At 30.0% G+C, this 18801-nt stretch overlaps 3 protein-coding genes across 4 annotated transcripts in view; 1 reads left to right on the top strand and 2 right to left on the bottom strand.

Moving 5' to 3' along the window:
- LOC119830708 (dual oxidase) overlaps positions 1-12305 on the bottom strand; it is a 32627-nt gene extending 20322 nt beyond the window's left edge. The window contains exons 1-2 of the mRNA XM_038353814.1: positions 12121-12305; positions 5664-5760 (exon numbers count right to left, since the gene is read on the bottom strand). Coding sequence (XP_038209742.1) covers positions 5664-5742 — 79 coding nt within the window. The 5' untranslated portion in view covers positions 5743-5760; positions 12121-12305. The remainder of the gene's footprint in view (positions 1-5663; positions 5761-12120) is intronic.
- A 1791-nt stretch (positions 12306-14096) lies between these two features.
- Positions 14097-16134, top strand: LOC119830961 (basic helix-loop-helix transcription factor scleraxis-like). Its single transcript, XM_038354154.1, has 4 exons — positions 14097-14230; positions 14870-15003; positions 15469-15560; positions 16090-16134. Exons 1-4 carry the CDS (start codon positions 14097-14099, stop codon positions 16132-16134), a joined length of 405 nt encoding a protein of 134 aa, XP_038210082.1.
- A 1130-nt stretch (positions 16135-17264) lies between these two features.
- The window catches only part of LOC119830982 (integrin alpha-PS1), a 56416-nt gene continuing 54879 nt past the window's right edge, over positions 17265-18801 (bottom strand). For both annotated transcript variants that reach the window (XM_038354176.1, XM_038354177.1), the window contains one exon: positions 17265-18674. In XM_038354176.1, coding sequence (XP_038210104.1) covers positions 18438-18674 — 237 coding nt within the window. In that variant the 3' untranslated portion in view covers positions 17265-18437. The remainder of the gene's footprint in view (positions 18675-18801) is intronic.

Here is an 18801-nt window from a genome sequence, read left to right as displayed (position 1 = left end):
ATAAAGTCCATATGGTAACTTTGTCATTTAATCTATCAGCATTTTTTATTTTCCGTATTTATGAACATTTTATTAGTTTAGTAATTTCAGACTTATAAAAGATAAATAAATAACACTTGTTCCTTCAATATACCTAATAAACTGAACTTATTGACACTGCAAAAGTAGGTTACAGCAAAACAAACATGCATTTAAAGTGACAACATTGTAGTGTGTTATTTTATGTTCATGAGAGCATAATTTATAGAGCACTATGTGTAGAGTAAATAAAATCTTATTTCAAATGGATATGGATTGTAAAAAAATATGTTAGTCATAACGTGATCATGGATGAATTTAATGAGTTTTATCTAACCTACTTCAATAATTTAGTATAAAAATACATTATGTAGATAAAAAATGCAAGTCCGGTATACTTCAATTATTCAGATTCGCATCATCACTTTTTGTGGATTAGTTTTTGTAGGAAAATTAGATTACATCACGCTTTGTGGACACGATTAGTTAATAGCTTTGTCCAATTTTTTTAGCTTAATTAATCAATTAAAGCAAATGAGTTGCCTGCTTTTGAAAATAAATTAAATATTCATGGTAGTATTAGAAAAAGTTACAAACAATAAACATAACAAAAGAAAGAAGAAAATGTTTAAAAAACGTTGTCAGAAACAAAGCAATCATATCTTTGTGTGTTTGACGAGTGAATATTGTCATTGGGTCCCATTTTAGGATTTGGAGTGGTACCTTTTACATTATTTTTATTGCGTAGTGCTTTCAGGATATATGCAAGCTTAAGTTTTTACTTAATAAATCGGAAAACTACGGTCTACCTTTGAAGATGTTGACGTATAAATTGCATAACTTGCATACTTACGAAGATAACATAAATAATGTGCACTTAATAATAATAATTTTATGCATTCCTCCAGGAAGCGATTATTATAAGTTATTTCTGTACATTAACTTGATGACTTTATATTATACTTATTCAATACATACACTACATACATACATACAATAAAAAATGTTTTGTTCCAAGAAATACTACAAAAAATTAATAATGATCACAATCCAGCGCTTAATGATTACGAAGGTAACAAAACATAAGCACAGCATCCTTTGCAACCTACACGGGCTCTTTAATCGTGTAGTTTTTGTTCATTGGACTGTTTGTCATTAGTATATCCGCCTCTAGTTCCGCACTAGACTCTTGTATGTTGTAACTTGTAACCTTTGTATTTAGTACAATAATGATTCTCAATAGAGACATGATGGGCAATTGAGGAACGCCTACATTGAATGAGTTTATTATATGGTTCATTATATTATTATAATGTGACAACATGGAGTCAAATTTATAACGCAACTTGAATAATTTTGAGTTAAGTATTATAATTTGGTTTTTATTTAGACTAAGAAATTAAAAAAGCGCGGAGTTCTATAATGTTTTGTAACAAAAAAAAATCATTATGTATTAAATTGTAAAGTACATTATTAATAAAGACGAAAAAGCGGACAGTAATTTGAACTACTCAACGATTATTCATCCCAAATTGACGATAGGTAAGGGGGTCATTAAGGATCTTTTCAACAGACTTCGAAATCAGGAGAAGATTCTTAATTAACTGTATTTTTCATGTTTGTTTCCTCAATTAGGTAACTGACTTTCGGCAGGGTTAACAGATTTTCATGAATATTCTGTATTTTAAAGCAGGTGTCTTCATTTGGCGTAATTTGGTTTTGTTCTGACAATTAGAAGGCGGTTTAGTTTTTTATTAAACATATTGTATATTATTATATATAACACGGGAAATGTCAATTTTCATGCATTTGCTTATAGATGCACATAGGTTTTAACGTGGTATTTAGCAAGACGCAATTCGCAAGACTTTAAATTGATAGATATATGCAACTCATTTCTTTTGTAGGTGATTCAAGTTTACAATGTTAAATAAATTAATTAATTAGGATGTTGTGTGTTGAATTAAGTAATTAGGATGAGATTTTCATTGATAACTGAAATTAGAAAGGACCCTAGTATAGTAAAGCTTTATGATGGAACAATAAACAAAGATAAATGTAGTGTGCAACTTTCACTTAGACCATTAAAATCGCATAGAAAGCGAGTTTACAAGGGCGTGTAACTTTAACAACATCATTCATAAGATGATTTAAATAGTAAAAAAATTAAATTGATAGTAACACATTAACAAGGAAAATAATTAAGATTACCAGAATTTATTAACACCATCAACTATAAAATTTATTTTCAAATTGGTAATTTTTGGAAAGGTTTACTGTTTCAATATTTACTTGCGCGAATTATCTTCACACTACCAATTATTAAATAGCTTTCTGATATTATTATTATTAAACAGGATTTCTGATATATCAATAATCGCAATTGATTCAGACTATTATAGATACATTACTATTACGGATAGAGTGTTGTTATACGATTTGCATCTAGATGAATATTTAATGCTATGATTGTACTGCATACTTTCTCTACTAACAAGTTACATCAGCTAAGGTAAGAACATTGAATGAAACAATACCGAATATTATCAATTATCATTGATAGTTAATTACATTTTACTCTGCAAGAAAACCACGCACATACCCTCATTATTAGTTAGTTGTCCTTCAACAGGCTTTCACTGTAGCTAAAGTGCGGGCTATTTATGGCACAGGTGATTCATCATTGTCACTTCTATTAGTTTATTGGTAAGTGAGATTTCAAAATTATAACTTTGCTTTTACCCAACAAAATTGTGAAGGGACGTTGCATAACATTATATGCTTTGGACTTCTTAATTGCAAAGAATGGTTTAAATTGGAGATTATTATTTGTGTAAAATTATGGACATTATTTTTCATTATTAACCTATTTGCTATTAATTTTTTCACTGCATCGACTCATATAAATAAACTTTTCATATTCATGACCACTTGTAAGACTTATTACGAATGAAAAAGTTTTGAAAATATTATAAAATATGATTTCACTATTGTCATGGTCCTACACCTTGATAATATGTATACTTATATACTAAGCACATATACTTAACATGAATAGTATAGTTTAAACATAATAAACTGTTGTATTTACTTTTAAAAACGATACATTCTTAAACTTTTAATAGTATTAAGTTTGATGTTTCATATAATTGTGATAGCTTTATACCACACCAGTTCACCAATTTTGAACTCACCATAGATTTTTAGCCGTCATATGTTATAAGATTGATTCTGCTTAGTTAAATTATGTTTCTTTAATGATTTATGCGAAAATGTTTTTTGTTCCGCAAGGGAAATCATTAGAGGCTTCTAGGATTGTTTTGTGTGACGTAAAATTGACAATTAAAATAAATTAAGTATCTATGTGAAAGGTTATTTCGCATTCAATTATTAAGCTTACTATCTAAAGTATTTTTTTTCAAAGCAGTGTAACGAGCATATTGTAGGGTTTTCTGCGTTCTTCTTCAACTATTTAAAAAGAGACCAATTATTTTTATCCAACCACAAACTTAGTAAGATACTATCAACGTAATGCACTTCCAAATATCGTCCATAATGCATGTAATTATAAAATTTGTTATTGCCTTGACTTTATCGTTAGCGGAAGTGCTGAAGGGCGGGGGAAATGTATGCGAGCAAGTTTCGTGATGTAAATGTCATGCTTGGTATGAACTGCTTAGCTACTGATGAGCTAATTAAATAGTCAACATTATCTGAGATGAGCTTTATTGACCTAAATTTTCATTATATATTGAAGTTGGTGTTTGGTTGTTATATACATATCATACAAATATATATTGCTATTTACTAGAGATAAATACAAAAGTGAATAAGTATGATTTCATTAATGAGATGAATTTATATACATATCATTATACAATTATTTCATTTTAAACTTAAACATTTATTCGTTCAACAAGACTTCCTTCTGGAGCGCTTTTGAATTGTAAAAATACATTATTTAAAACTGAGCACCAGTTTGGAAAGCAGTTTCTACTGAGAAGTGCCAGCAAGAAACTCCATAGTTGCTCTTATACATTTATGTCAACTTTACATTTGAATTCGACATGTCAAAAAACTGTTCTCTGGTTCTTAAGCGACAAGACTCCATGGTTCTTCATCTTCTATATATTCATTAATGCTACATAGGCTCTCTAAACTAGTCCATTTCTATTATAGGTTTTTTAGGACTGAATTGATATTAAGAGTAATTCTATTGTAAGAGCGTATACCTCTTCATAAAAAGAATTAGGTGTTTATTATAAACATATATTGTGTATTAACAACCAAAAACTATGAAGAATATATTGTAAATATATTTTTGCATTGGATATGAGGAAGCGAAGAGTCAAGGTAATCCAATGACGTTACTTAAAGTTGCATGCATTTGGTTGATTAGACGTTCTTTTTTTATTTTAAATAATAAAAATATAAACACATTAGTTTTTTTAAGAATATTACCTGTACTGATTTATGTAATGGTAATGCAATTATTTTATCAACTAAAGGCATAAACAAATAATAATTAAATTATGTTTGACTTTATAATTAATGTACCCTCCAAATGATTTGAATACGATTAACGTATTCATAAGTACTTTCCAGTTGACAACAAGAAAATACTTATGTCCGCGATAGACGTCATTGACTTCCGCGTATTTATTCAAATATAAACATGTCTTTATTGCTAATGCTAGTTCATCTCGATACGTTTGTAAGTACATACATAGCAGTTTTAATAAAATAAATAAAATGCATTATTGAATGTTACTAGCTCATAGTATTTCTAATACTTTAGAATTTCACAAAATTCATGCTTTAATAATTTCATATTATTAATAAACTACGATGCTTTATAGGAAATTGTACTCAATATTTCACTATAAATTATTTTATTTGGCGCTCACTGTGGCACATTAAAAAGTTTGATAAATTTCTGCTTGTGTTTTTACATTCAACTATAATGAGTGTGTGACACAGGCTATTTAAAATTATGATGATTTTTGACGAGAAATTTATCTTTGCTACATTTACATGGAGTGAAATCAAAACCAAGGATTATAAAAGACGATTACAATGTTAATACGTTTAACATTTAAAGTGCATGCATTATTTGTTGTTTTGTTCAACAACAACTTTTATCTAGTTTATTGGTGCTTCGTCGAAGCGATCTTAAGAACATATTAATCAAAGGCTCGACTCGTGATCGTTCGAGGCATGTGACAACGGGCCATTGAAACAAGTTCACATCCTTGTTGCCCAGCAAGACAGATGAAGATAAATCCGTGATGCTGTTTACATAATGCCGTTCACATATAAAATCTTTTTAACTCATATTAAAGAAAACACACCAATATAATAATATTGTTGCACAAAATGCAGCCACAAGACAAGACAATGTAATTATTCAGAGCAAAGCATGAATAATTATTAAATAAAAAATATTACATTGGATAAATATATTCTTCACTAATCTATTTCTTTTATTTTACTCAAGCCATATTGTACAATCGTAGAGACGGATAATTCAATGGAAATAGATGTAATAAGACATAACGTTTTACTAGTTATTATATTTACAATTAATATTAAAGCGTTTAAATAATTTCTTCTTAGCACGTTTTTGATTCTATGAAGGTACATACCTGGATCGCATAACGATTGCGTTAATACAGCCAATATGAGAAGGAGGGAGTGCCCTTGGCTGCTCCAAGCTCCCGTCATGATATTGTGTTATTGCACCTGTAACAAACATTGTTATTATTTAAAAAAAGTGTTTAAATTTCATGAAAATATATATTTGACAGGCATCTACAATTGCTATTCAACAATTTCTAAGATATTGCTATTCATTAAATACAATTAAAAAGGTAAGAAATAAAATAATTTAAAAAATAAAAGGAATTTGTATGTTCTCCTTGGTACAATAATTTTTAATTCGTTTCATATACTACTTATAAGTAGATTACAAATAGGTGTCACTGCTCGGCCGAGTATATTGAAATAGTGATATTGACATACTTTTTAGGTATAAATGTCAAAAGTGTTATCTTAATTATGTAGTTTTTTTTACGACCATTGTACAATAATAAATGGTTTTCGATTTTTTTTTCAGAAATAAAATGTTTAAATTGTAAATTTTTAATGTGTTACAAAAAGTTCTATGCAGCTTTTTTTGTATTCCTTTGTACTTATTTAATTAATAGATGACAGAGTTTATTACATTATGCCTGAAATCTTTAAACTTTTAAATTTTAAAATCGCCTGGCAAGAGTTTCAAAAATTGTAAAACAATTTACGATATAAATAATTATTTTGAAATCGTTAGGTTGGACGCATTTTTCCATGATTAAACCTGCTGTGACCCGCGGTTGAAACCGCGTAAGTCCGTATCCCGTAGGAATATCGGTATAAAAAGTGCCTATGTGTTATTTCAGTTGTCCAGCTATCTACGAAGCAAAATAGTATTATTATTCACCAATAGATGTCAGGAAAAAGAAAACACGAATAAAACACGAATGTGACATTTTCTAAAAAAAATTCCTAGCTAGATCGATTTATCGCCCCCGAATATACTAAGTTTCATAAATACACATTTCATAATACAAGAATTGCTCGGTTAAAGATATAAGATAAATAGCATTTGGAACATGAATATAATTTGAACCGCTATCATAAATATACAGCATAGACATTTTAAGCTATCCATGAATAGAGGCAGTTATATGTCTAAAATGGAGAGTCTGATTTTCTAAATATCGATTATCCCTAAAAGTAGGAGTAACATTTTAGTGTAACAAACATTATATGTTAAGGCTACATACATTTTACATTTAATTAATGCATTTTGGATACAATTATTGGACTATTTCGAATTATACATCTAATATCAAAGATAAATCGGAGAATGGTATCTGTAAAGAAACTAAAAGCGTTGTGATGAAAAATTTTTATTTCTAAACGCATCTTTTTACTTTTATCTTAGATTTTTCTATTAGTGTATAAAGATACAAGTATTTATACACAGAATACTCATGAAACATATTATTGTGTCTTATATACCTACATAAGGGAAATACGTAGGCATCATGTAGGTGTATGAACTTGTTCGAGCAACAAGCTTGAAATAAATAATGTAGTTTGCGACTTCTTAGTATTTGACTAGCATCCACTTCGCCTACATAGAAAATTAAGTAAAGGATGTATTGAATGATTGCAATCTTATTCTTTCTTATTCTATGTTTGATAAATGGTTTATTTCTAGTCTTGTGAATGTATAGAAATTTTGAAACACGTTAAACTTGCTATGAATGATGCGAACAGGTCGGAATTATTTATAATTATTACTTTCGAAAGATGTTAGGATTTTATTCAGCTTAACAGTAAGAATTATATTCGATTCTATTACTGTACACATCTTAATTAAATTACAATTATAGTCCATATATTTTTATATTAATTACAAATTGATATTCCTTCACTATTGGTAGTATAGCAGATCTGTGCTAGTGGTCATTCAAGAACATACTTAATGTGTTGAATGTGATCTCTAGAGCTTGTACCTAAATCGTATATGGTTGTTGTGTAGTCAAGTAAATATCGAGAAGCAACGATATTTAGATATTCAGTTTTATATGAGATCTTGTTTCATAAAGTATAACAACTATCTTTATTTCAAGCGGGTGATTTATTCTAATGTTTCAAAGGGGTTAATTTCTTATGAACCAGTTTTTGCGGATAGCTTTTTTATGATAAAAAAATAATCTGGCTCGACGATAGTTCTATTTATACCTATAACTTTATTAATATCTATTTATTATTAATTGATATTGAATTTTAGAATCACATCATTGAAGATAATTTATTTTGTTCTGGGTATCTTCCCATTCAGGAGCACAATTTTTTTTTAAAGATTAATTTGTAGAAAAACTGCGTTGTGGTGTTGCTAAGTAAAATTTAAATTTCTAAAACCAAGAACTTCTTTTGCGGTAAATTATATTTTATATAAGTATCGTCAGTGTTGTAATACACGTATAAAGAGAACGTTTAAATAAGTGAAGTAGGCTGAAGTCCATTATCTTTACAAATATGTTCATCATGATGAGATCAATAATCGCGGTAATTAAAAAAAATAACGGCAGGTTAAATAATTGCTGTTGAGTAAGCAGTGCGTGAATTTGACCTATAAAAGCACACAAGGTCACTTGCAAAATCTTGTCTGACCAAAAGTCTACCATGTCCATTGTGTGATTTAAAATTTGATACACAATTTTATTTTACATATTCTTTGTCTTTAAAAATATGAGCATTAAGAGGTTTTACTCTAACGAAAAATAAATATATATAGGTTTATATATATATATTTTTAAATGTTTGGTTGTTGGAAACATGTCTATAATTAATCAACCTGTAATTACGAGTTTTGTTTGAAGCTATTGCTCAACAAAATTCCAAAGTTAATGCTTTACGAATAAGCTTTATTGAGCGTTTGTAGGTAGATAAGTATACTTAAGTAGATACATATTATAACAAATGCTAGTGGACAAGCCCAAGATTACCGAAAGCCCATTTAAATTGATTTAATTATTACCGATGAAGAGATTATTCGTATATCTTATACCTTTAAACGAGCAATTCTTGTATATATATATAGATATATATACGATTTTCATGAAATTTAGTATATAGGGGGTTTCGGGGACGATAAATCGATCTAGCTAGGAATTTTTTTTAGAAAATGTCATATTCGTGTTTTATTCGTGTTTTTTTTTCCCTGACATCTATTGGTGAATAATATTATTGATTGAATAATACTATTTTGCTTCGTAGATAGCTGGACAACTGAAATAACACATAGGCACTTTTTATACCGATATTCCTACGGGATACGGTTACGCAGCACGCTTACGCGGTTTCAACCGCGGGTCACAGCTAGTAGTAATAATACTAAATATATCATCTACACCATTTTAGCAGATCAAGGATAATCTTCACGCAACAATCTTCATTACGCAATTTCTTTGAGTGTGTACAAATACAACGACCTTTGGTCATTTGATAATCAACTACTATATTATTTTTATGGATTATTCCCTGTATATGTGTTTTCAATGTTTATTTCTAGCCCATTGAAATATTACGGTTAGCAAGTTAATGCTTTTATGACTCAGACATATGTACCTACATTTTATTGACTGAAGATTTTTTAAATCTCGGCTTTTACTCTTGCGAGGCGCTATTTGATAAAAATATGTTAGAATATAGAATAATCTGTGTCTACTACACTGTATAATGCAGACCTATATCAAATTGGTATTATACAAAACATTGTATAATTCCAATATCTTAATGATTGTTTATAAAAAGATATTCAGATTTCTAGCATTTCAGCCAGAACTCTAAAACAAACAAGTACGTGAATCTGGCCTTCACTGCGTTTATTTCACGCTTTAGAACTACTGTGGTGTTTGAAGAACCTCAAATTACATGCGAATAGTCGTCACAATGCTATGTTTATCAAAATTTACACACATTCGATTAACAATAGGGTTTGTTCATAACAATTTACCTACGGAACACATATTTTTGAGCAACTTTACTGCATTGTATGTTTTGTAAATAAATCCATGAAATACGTCTTAAAAAAACCGTTTTCGAGTTTATTTACAAATTCACATGTCGTCCTATTATTTTATATTGAAAATCTTTTTGAGATTATACGCAATATATCTTCGCTACATTTCGCTTGAACTGGGAGGCAGCTCATAAATATTAAAGTTTAAGTGAGTCAGATGAAGGCAATGCAAGTCTATTATTAGACATCGATATCCAATTTAGTTTTATGGCGAGATTGCATCTAATCCCTCGTAACTTTAAGCACCGAATATAGGTATTGCAGGCGTTGTTTCGATGTAGCAGCCAGCAGGTATCAAACGGTGGATTGGATCTGGGCCAAACTCTATGCACCATGTTTGCAATTGCAATTATGTGCTTGTACTTTGTAGTTTCATTACAATTCTTTTTTTTTATCAAATTACGTATGTTACTTTCAATTGGGTCTCGCAGTTTATTTTATTTATAACTTAATTGTCTGTTTGCCGAGTCTGAATGATTGGATGTCGGTAGGTTTTTATTTAAAATTAAAACAACCAATTCAAAATCTTTCAATCGACCTCCCAAAAACAAAGAAGATTCCCAATTCGATTTTTGCTTTTGTTACTCTATAGCTCCGTGGGTTTTCAAGCGATTGGCTTGATCATTTTTGTGTTTGATAGAAATTTGTTTTCATTTAGTCCCATTGTAGAATTTGGATTGACCCCCAGGGACGTTGGCGATCTTTTTTTTAGTAAATAATAATTTTGTTTATATAGTGAGTTCAGATACACAAATTTCAAATTAACTATAAACAAAAATAGTATCGTAAGGGACATTTTTGTCTTTCTATCCAGATAAATAAATAGTGTCATAAAAAATATGACTAATGCCACGGATACAGTAAAATGGAAATGGGAGGGACATACATCGAGTAACAAACAACCGATGGTCAAAAACAACAACAAATTGGTACCAAATACATGTAAAGCCTAAGCCAGGGAGACCACACAGGTGGAGCGACGATATCGTAAGAACAGCAGGTGCATCGTGGTCTAAAAGAGCTAATGATGGAATCGTTATTAACGTTTGGAAGAGGCTTTCTCCGCAGAAGCGCTTCTCACAAAAATATTAGACAAGTGCATATAAGTTAAGTAGCATTAGTTTAGTTAAGTTGAATTGTATAAAAATAAGCATAAGCAAGAATTATCTTATTTGCATAAGTTTATACTTTATAGACATAATCTATTATTGTAAATTAAATAGATGCGAGGTATAAAAGCTATTTTATTTTTAAGCTATTTTTTGTATTATCCCTTTATTTAAATTGATTAAATACATTAATATTAAAGTATCCTTCCTTTCGTTTATATATGGTTAAATTCAGGGGGTACAAAATATCTCAAAAAATATTTGTCGTGATGTAAGATAACGGTGTTACCGAGTCATTCTTAACGTGCACGAGACATACGCATTGTAATAGGTCATTGGCAGGATGTTAAATCCATGATGAATCATTAGGTTTTCCAGTAAGGACGTACGGTAAAAAAATAAATGGAACATACCTAATATATAAACACATAAATTATAATAAAGAGAAAATGATGTTCATATAAAAGAACTATGTTATACTTTATTCAAAAAATTTTACACAAAAAAAAAGAAATATTCAATCTAGACTGGTTTTAAGTTTTGGTTATCGTATGTCGCACACGTACGGAAACCAAAACTTAAATCCATACATATTGTTTTCCGTTAAAGAAGTTTAATTTAATTTTTACATCAACTAATTAAGGTGCCAAGGCGAATGTTACAAGTAAAATCACGTCAGTCGCAAAATATGCTGTAATATGCAGTAATCTGTCGAACACCCCTCATCAAAGTATCGATGTTCAATTATACTGTCACATGTAACACATGGCTTGATTGCTTATAATATATATTCTGTTAGCTATGTAATTAAATATGGCGTCGACTTTTTACAGAATTGAATACGTACAAGTAAAATATTTAATAAAAAAGGTTAGAAAAGAGAATACTAAAATGTTTGTCTACTATAAAGCTATGTAAGTATTATTATGATGTAAGCATGTATTTATAATGTAAGTATTGACTTATTTGATGCAACTTAAAATTAAGCTATTTTTCGTGAATTCCCAAATCGAAATTTTTCACATGAGAAATAAATATGTATATCTTAATTTAAGATATAAATTTTCTTTGATATATCTGTTGTTAATATAAAATTATAAATTTTACACAGATGCTGCTTGCTGTAAATTAGTTGAATAGCTTTTTTTCCTTCTTTATCAGTTTCTCGCACTTCATCATTAGTTTACATTAATCTATAGCTTACTGAGATGAACCTCAAATAATTTAACGAAATATCGTTGCTCTGTCTGTCCGGTTGAAAGGTAGCCAGCGTCCTTGCATTCACCACGAGGCAGTTTGGTCACCTTATCACCGAATATCATCGTCTAACACTGGACCAAGTAGAAAGGTTGGACTCACCTCTCCGCTCTATCCGTGATACATAATGGCGCTGTCACTACGTGCGAATTGACACTTATATGGGAAATATGTTTGAAAACACGAATCGTTTGAATTGTTTACGTAGCGAAAGTGATCGCGGAAGTATGTACGTGGTGGAAGGCGGTCGTCTCGCGCGCGGTCCGTGTGCTACTCACGGCGGCAACCGTTTCTCCGATCGTGGTGTCACGAGGAGAAAGTATTGGCCGTGGAGCTCCGGCTGGCTGGAGGGGACGTGACGCAGCACAGCCTTCGGTGAATCCTCATTCTAGAGTCGATCCGTCTGCGATTAGCACAAGATCCGCGTACCATCACGTTTGATGACCAATTATAGATGATTGATTATTTAACCTGACTTCAAATTATAGCTATTAAAGTTATTTAAAACTTTTTTGTAGTCCATTGTAATGGTTTAGTAATTTTTTTATATAAACTTTTTAGTTGAACATAAATTAAATAATTTCTTTGTTTTAAAGGAGATATCCACGGCGACCAACAATTAATTAATTATTATTCAGGAGCCTTATATAGTATATTTTACTCAAAACAATTCACAGTAATAATACTTATATTTATAATGCATATAAATGTATTATAAATACACGCTGTATACGTAGGTAATAACAGTTAGGTTGTATGCGGTAATAATCCTAAAACCATTCTATAGAAAGCGACAATTGGTTAAGTATTTTAATTAGAAAGAATAGAATTACCTTAATTGTTTTTTCAATGTGGGCTAGTTTAAACTACAAATGAATACGAATGAGTCTATTAAAGTGCTCGTATAAATTAAGCAATTAAACTCAGTTCCCACGAAACTTCATCCCCTGGGAATGCTAAAGTGATTAAGCGATATCTTTAACTGATAGTTGTTGAAACTATTGTTTTACTATTACTTTTAACTAATTCTTTGAGCTTTTTACTTCTTAATAACTATTATCATTAACTTTATAGTATATGTCCATAAATTAAAGCTATAGTTTGTGTTTCTTAATAATTATTATTTGATATTTATATAGTTTTATTCTCCTATATTTGTATATTTATATGGTTTATTAAATACATAATTGAATTTGCGTGATTACAGTTTGTTTGTATCAGCCAATTAAAATACTTTTTTTCTGCAAATGTAAGAACTGTAGTTTGAAATTGACAAAACAACATTTCGATATAATCGCCGCTCTTTATGAATTTGTTTTGAATAATTGCCCGATACAACTTTTCATCACGGAAATTAAAATATTTATGAGTATAGTTAGCTTAAACAAATAGTGACAGGGCACAGAGGGTTCCGAGTTTTACATCCTTGATGACATCTCAGACACAGGGACGGATTCTACTTATAAATAATGCTATTTCATTTATTTTGTTTGTCATGTTTAATAATAAATAATATATATGTATGAGAAATTTTGAAAGATTAGAAAAAATTTGATCACGAGGTGGGATCATTTTTTTTTCTATTCTTTCAAAATTTCTCATTTATAAAGCATTTTAATGCTATAAAACTAAAAATTTAATTTAATATTTATATATTTCATCAAGAATATCTAAATTTTGTCACTATTTACTCATAAATTTCTCTGCGATGTTTTGACAAACACAATTATTCATTGTTCTCTTTACCTTGTAGATAAATAATGGTAACAAATAAGTAAATTGAACTGAAGGCAATCATCTGACTGATACTGATAAACAAGAAATATTGTAATGGCGCAATACGGCCCTGTGTGGTCGGAAGGCATCTGTTTATACAATTATCAGTTAAGAGGCGAGTCAGTGGCGCACGCTGTTCTTCCTAAATGAGTCCTTCATGAACGATACTCATCTGGACTTATAATAAAACGACAAAGCACGATCCCAGATTAGTCTTCATCTAACACCCTAGCAAGTAATACGTGTGTCCGTTCCGAAAATTATTTTATTTCAAAAACAATAGCATAAAACTCAATTGTAATATGGAAGAGCTTTGTCAATATACTGAAAGTTGGGACCAAATGTATACAAAGCAGTATGTTCAGTGCCGAAACACAGATCCTGTTCCTAAACAAAGGTACCAAGCAAACGCCCGCGAGCGAGATCGTACACAAAAGTTAGTATCTATACATTTATTATTTCCAATATTTTATTCAGTGTCAGATTGTAAGCATCTGAAATTTCAATGATTCATTTAAAACAGTTGGATTCAAAATTGGAGATAAAGGAATTTTACCATTTGAAAAAAAAATGTCTTTAGTTCTCTAATCACTGTTTAAAAAGAGCTGAGCTGGAGATCAGTTCTGCGTTGTTTCTACAACACTACAATTCTTCTGAATAGAACTGAAATTCCGAAAATAATGGAATATAGCATATATATAATAGGCAGCATGACCTGCAAGATTTTACATAAATAAAAAAATCGAGTTCAAAGCAGAATTGAAATTGCATTTACTTTAAACTAAGTAATGTCATTGTATTGGGCATTCTGACAAATTGATCGAAATAAAATTAAATTTCCCATTCATTATTCAATAATTATAATATTATCTGGTATATTTTATATGCAGAATATTTAATAAATTTTCTTTCAATTAACTCTATAAATAATGGTCGTCTAATGTTTATGCATGAATTTTCTTGCAAAATATTCTTATTTTTATTAGTCTTCGTATGTAATGCAATAAATAAATTGTAACAGGGTTTTTTATTTTCCATACTTCAAATGATTATCACAATAATATGAATTTCCAAGCAGCGTGAACATGGCGTTCAACGCGCTGCGCCTGCTCATCCCGACGGAACCTCCAGACAGAAAACTCAGCAAAATTGAGATTCTTCGACTCGCTGGCAGTTATATTACACACCTAGATAACCAACTGTACACGGGTAATTATTACTTGCATTACTCTTAACATTCAGCTTGTTATAAAACCCTACTTTGGCTCTTATACTCTCAATATGATATTTTAATGAAGTAGGTAAAACAGCAAGCCACATTGTTGAATATATCTTAGAAGGCTATTTTTCTGGATATATGTGTTGGTGTTTTCGTGAACTGTGTTTAGGAACACGACTTCAATTAGATAAGTCGGACATTCGATACCAGATGCGCGTACAAGAAATAAATAGCTTTTTCAACGACACTTATAATTATCTGTCAACCCCTCGAGCTCATTGGAGTCCTGATGTCTATAGTGCGAATATAACATATAATATATTCAATTTTTTTACTGTAAAATTAATTTATTATTTTTCATAAGAATAACTGAGGTTTATGCTGCGTTGTAGGAGAATAGGACTATTACTCGAATACAAGTAACACAATGCATTTATGTGATTTACTGTTTTTAGGAGACATGGAAAGACCCTGTTTACGGAATAACGATTACGAACACAAAAATACATCCTTGTGTACCTTTTGTTGGTCTACTGTCAAAAAAGAAGTAAGCGTACTCTTTCTTTTTTAATTTTATTTGCCGTATAACGCACGACCTTTTTGCAAGCATGTTAATTAATATTTATAGATTTCATTTCTTAATAAGGTGTTAGAATGAATGTGAATCATTGACATAATCTACATAGCTTTGTCTTTTTATTAATATACTCAGTAGTAAATACTATATAAGTGCTTTCGTAATTGAGTACAATTTAACATGAAATAAGCTGAAGGCTTGTCACCTTAGGGTAAGAGGCGTAATGATCGTTTTTACATAATCTAAACGGGTGATATTGCTATTAAATCGATGTGAATATAATTATCGAATGGCCATGGCTACGTTATGTACATGTTTCATATAAATAATTTATTTGTATACATATTAACCTTACATTAATTTAAGAATTTAAAAAAGGCAATAATAATAATAAACATTTATTTGTTTGACAAGACATTTAATGTAAATAAACCCATAAAAAGCATTTCGATGTTATAGTGAGACTTATATTTTTAATAATTTAATTATCTTTTTTCAGAAATCTGCAGCAATGGTGACAAATTTATTTACCGGATCATTGTAATTTCGTTTATTAACAAGGAAATATATATCAATTAATACTAGTCTTTCGTCTATAACATTAAGATATTATGGTTTAGAATATAAAGTATATACTGTATTGCATTATAAATAAACGTATTCCTTTATTTAACAAAAGAGCAAAACATAGAAATTGTGGTAATAGTTACTTATATTTATTATCAATGTCGCACCGTTCTTGAGCGATATTTTAATGAAAAAAGTATTCTAGTCAACTTTTTTTCAATGTAACGCTAAATTACCCAGCTTCTTCATAATATATTAGAGGCGTTGAAATAATTCATTTCTCCTTTTTGATGAACATACCAACAGGATTACTCTATGTAGCAGTTGTTGGCATTTACTTATTAAATTATTGTAATGGCGTGTTGCAGGTGGATTTATGCAAAAATTAAAAACTATTGTATGAATTGTATTAATAGCTGAATAAAAAAAATACACCCTATGCGTTTATTTTATTTTTGTCCGAAAGTAGCATGAAGAATAAAAATCACAAAATTATATAAATGCGTGTTACTGCTTTTTTATCTTGCATGAATAATATAGGTTATTCCGTAGGTTTTCTCGTAGATACAATAGCGGGGAGTGTTCATTTTACCTTCACCTAACAGTAAATTTAAGACCAGTGGTGACTCAGTGGTGAGGACCTCGGGCTTTAAAATCGATAAGTCGGGGTTCGAAACCAGGCGAGCGTGCAAGAAACAAATTGATTTTCAATTTATCTGCACATGTGGATAACATCACCACTGCTCGAAACGGTTCACGGTTTTTCCTGAAGGAAAACATCGTGAGAAAACCGGCGTGTCTGAGAATCAAAAACTCAACGACATGTGACATCTGCCAACCCGCACTTGGCCAGCGTGGTAGATAATGGCCTAAACCCTAATAGGATGCCTGTGTCCCAGCTGTGGGAACATATATGGGCTGATGATGAATAGTAAATTTTAACTTTCCTGTGTTCTGATTTATTTGTTTATAATGTCCAAGTTTCTTATCTGTAAAGTTACAAAATTTAGAATCTTAATCTAGATTAGGAAATCTCATAACTATAATAACTGGTAAAAACTATAAACATAGAAATATTAAAAACGTATGATAAATGAAACAACATAATATGGCACCATTTATTTATTTCATTGTAGGTCTGATTGAAGCACATTTAAAAGAAAGTATATCAAAATGTCAAAGGACATCACAACCAGTTTTTTAAAAGGTGGTAAAATTAATCTAAGATAGGATTTGTGGCAGTGGACCTATTACAATCTAATAAGTACAATTGTAGCGTAGCAATTAGGTTTTGAAAAAATATAACAACAAATGTTAATACAAAATCTAATATAAATACTAAGTTCTATTTACAATTTATCCTAAAATAGTATTATTTTTCTTTTGTGAAATTAGTCTCGAGTATATTGGGGAATTTCGATTTTTATATCCAAACAGTCTACTTAACATTCCGATTTCTTAAACATCAATTTATATTCGACATTTACGGAAAACCAATATTGTATTTTGCCACATATAAAATCATAAGTACTTCGATTGGCTTAATAATAAGTACCTAGGTTTCCAAAATATTATTTCAACAAAACTAAAATTGATAAATAAAAATAAGTAGCAACAAGTAAGTAGAACAATATCTAAGTAGTTCATTATTAAGTTTAAGAAAAAATACAACATCATGGTTTTGACAAACCTACAAGTCATTATAAAATTCCTAATTATATTTGACTAGCAAAAAATCTAGTCAACTTGACCTTATGCTAAAATTTCATAAATAATAAGGCAAGTATTATTTACAGAATAATACATATTCATTTATATAAACAATCATAGATAATCTTCTCATTACACTTAAGAAATGCAAAATAAAAACAATAGTTAAATCTCTCATACAAGAGCCTTGTAACAACAATAAAACACCGTTTCCAGAACATTTCGTACTTACATATAATCCTCTACGAAGACATCACAGTCAAATGATATTAAATATAACCTACAAAACCTTTTCTTGTATAAATTTAACACTATTACGCAAGTTTCACTACGTCCATTATTCGTTTTGTATTGATAAAATACAGCAACATCTAACCGGCATGTTATATTAATGATCTTTTATTTTAAATAAGAGTTATCATTTAAAAAAATACACTTACGTAAATGTATGCTACTTTACCGTTATAATGCCCCAGATGCTGCTAATATCCAATCCATACAAAAAACACCTGCATTGTATCATACATAACTTTCTATTTACACTGTTCTATACAATTACCTGACAACCGGCTATCGAATACTGTTCCTGTCTCGACCAATAAACGGACTAGATTCGTGGTTGTTCTTCTCCAGGTTACCAGATAACGTGGGGTCTGGCCGACTTCGTTTGAAGAACCCAAGCTTCCACAGTGCTATGATGAGAAGTATGAGAACTATGAGACCTACTATAATTGAGACAATTATCACCCACAATGGTACTTCCGAAGGCTCGCTTATCTTCAAGTCAGGATATGCAACGGTTTCGACCTAGAACATATTAAAATAATGATAACCATTCCAGTATGTAATATTTAAATACAATATCTATTAACAGATTGTCGATACCGATAAACTGTATCGAATGAGTGCAAGGCCACATCCAAATAAGATTTAA

The sequence above is a fragment of the Zerene cesonia genome, chromosome 12 (assembly GCF_012273895.1).
Source record: "Zerene cesonia ecotype Mississippi chromosome 12, Zerene_cesonia_1.1, whole genome shotgun sequence".
In the NCBI taxonomy this organism is placed as follows: Eukaryota; Metazoa; Arthropoda; class Insecta; order Lepidoptera; family Pieridae; genus Zerene; species Zerene cesonia.
This window is presented reverse-complemented; position numbering and strand designations above follow the sequence as displayed.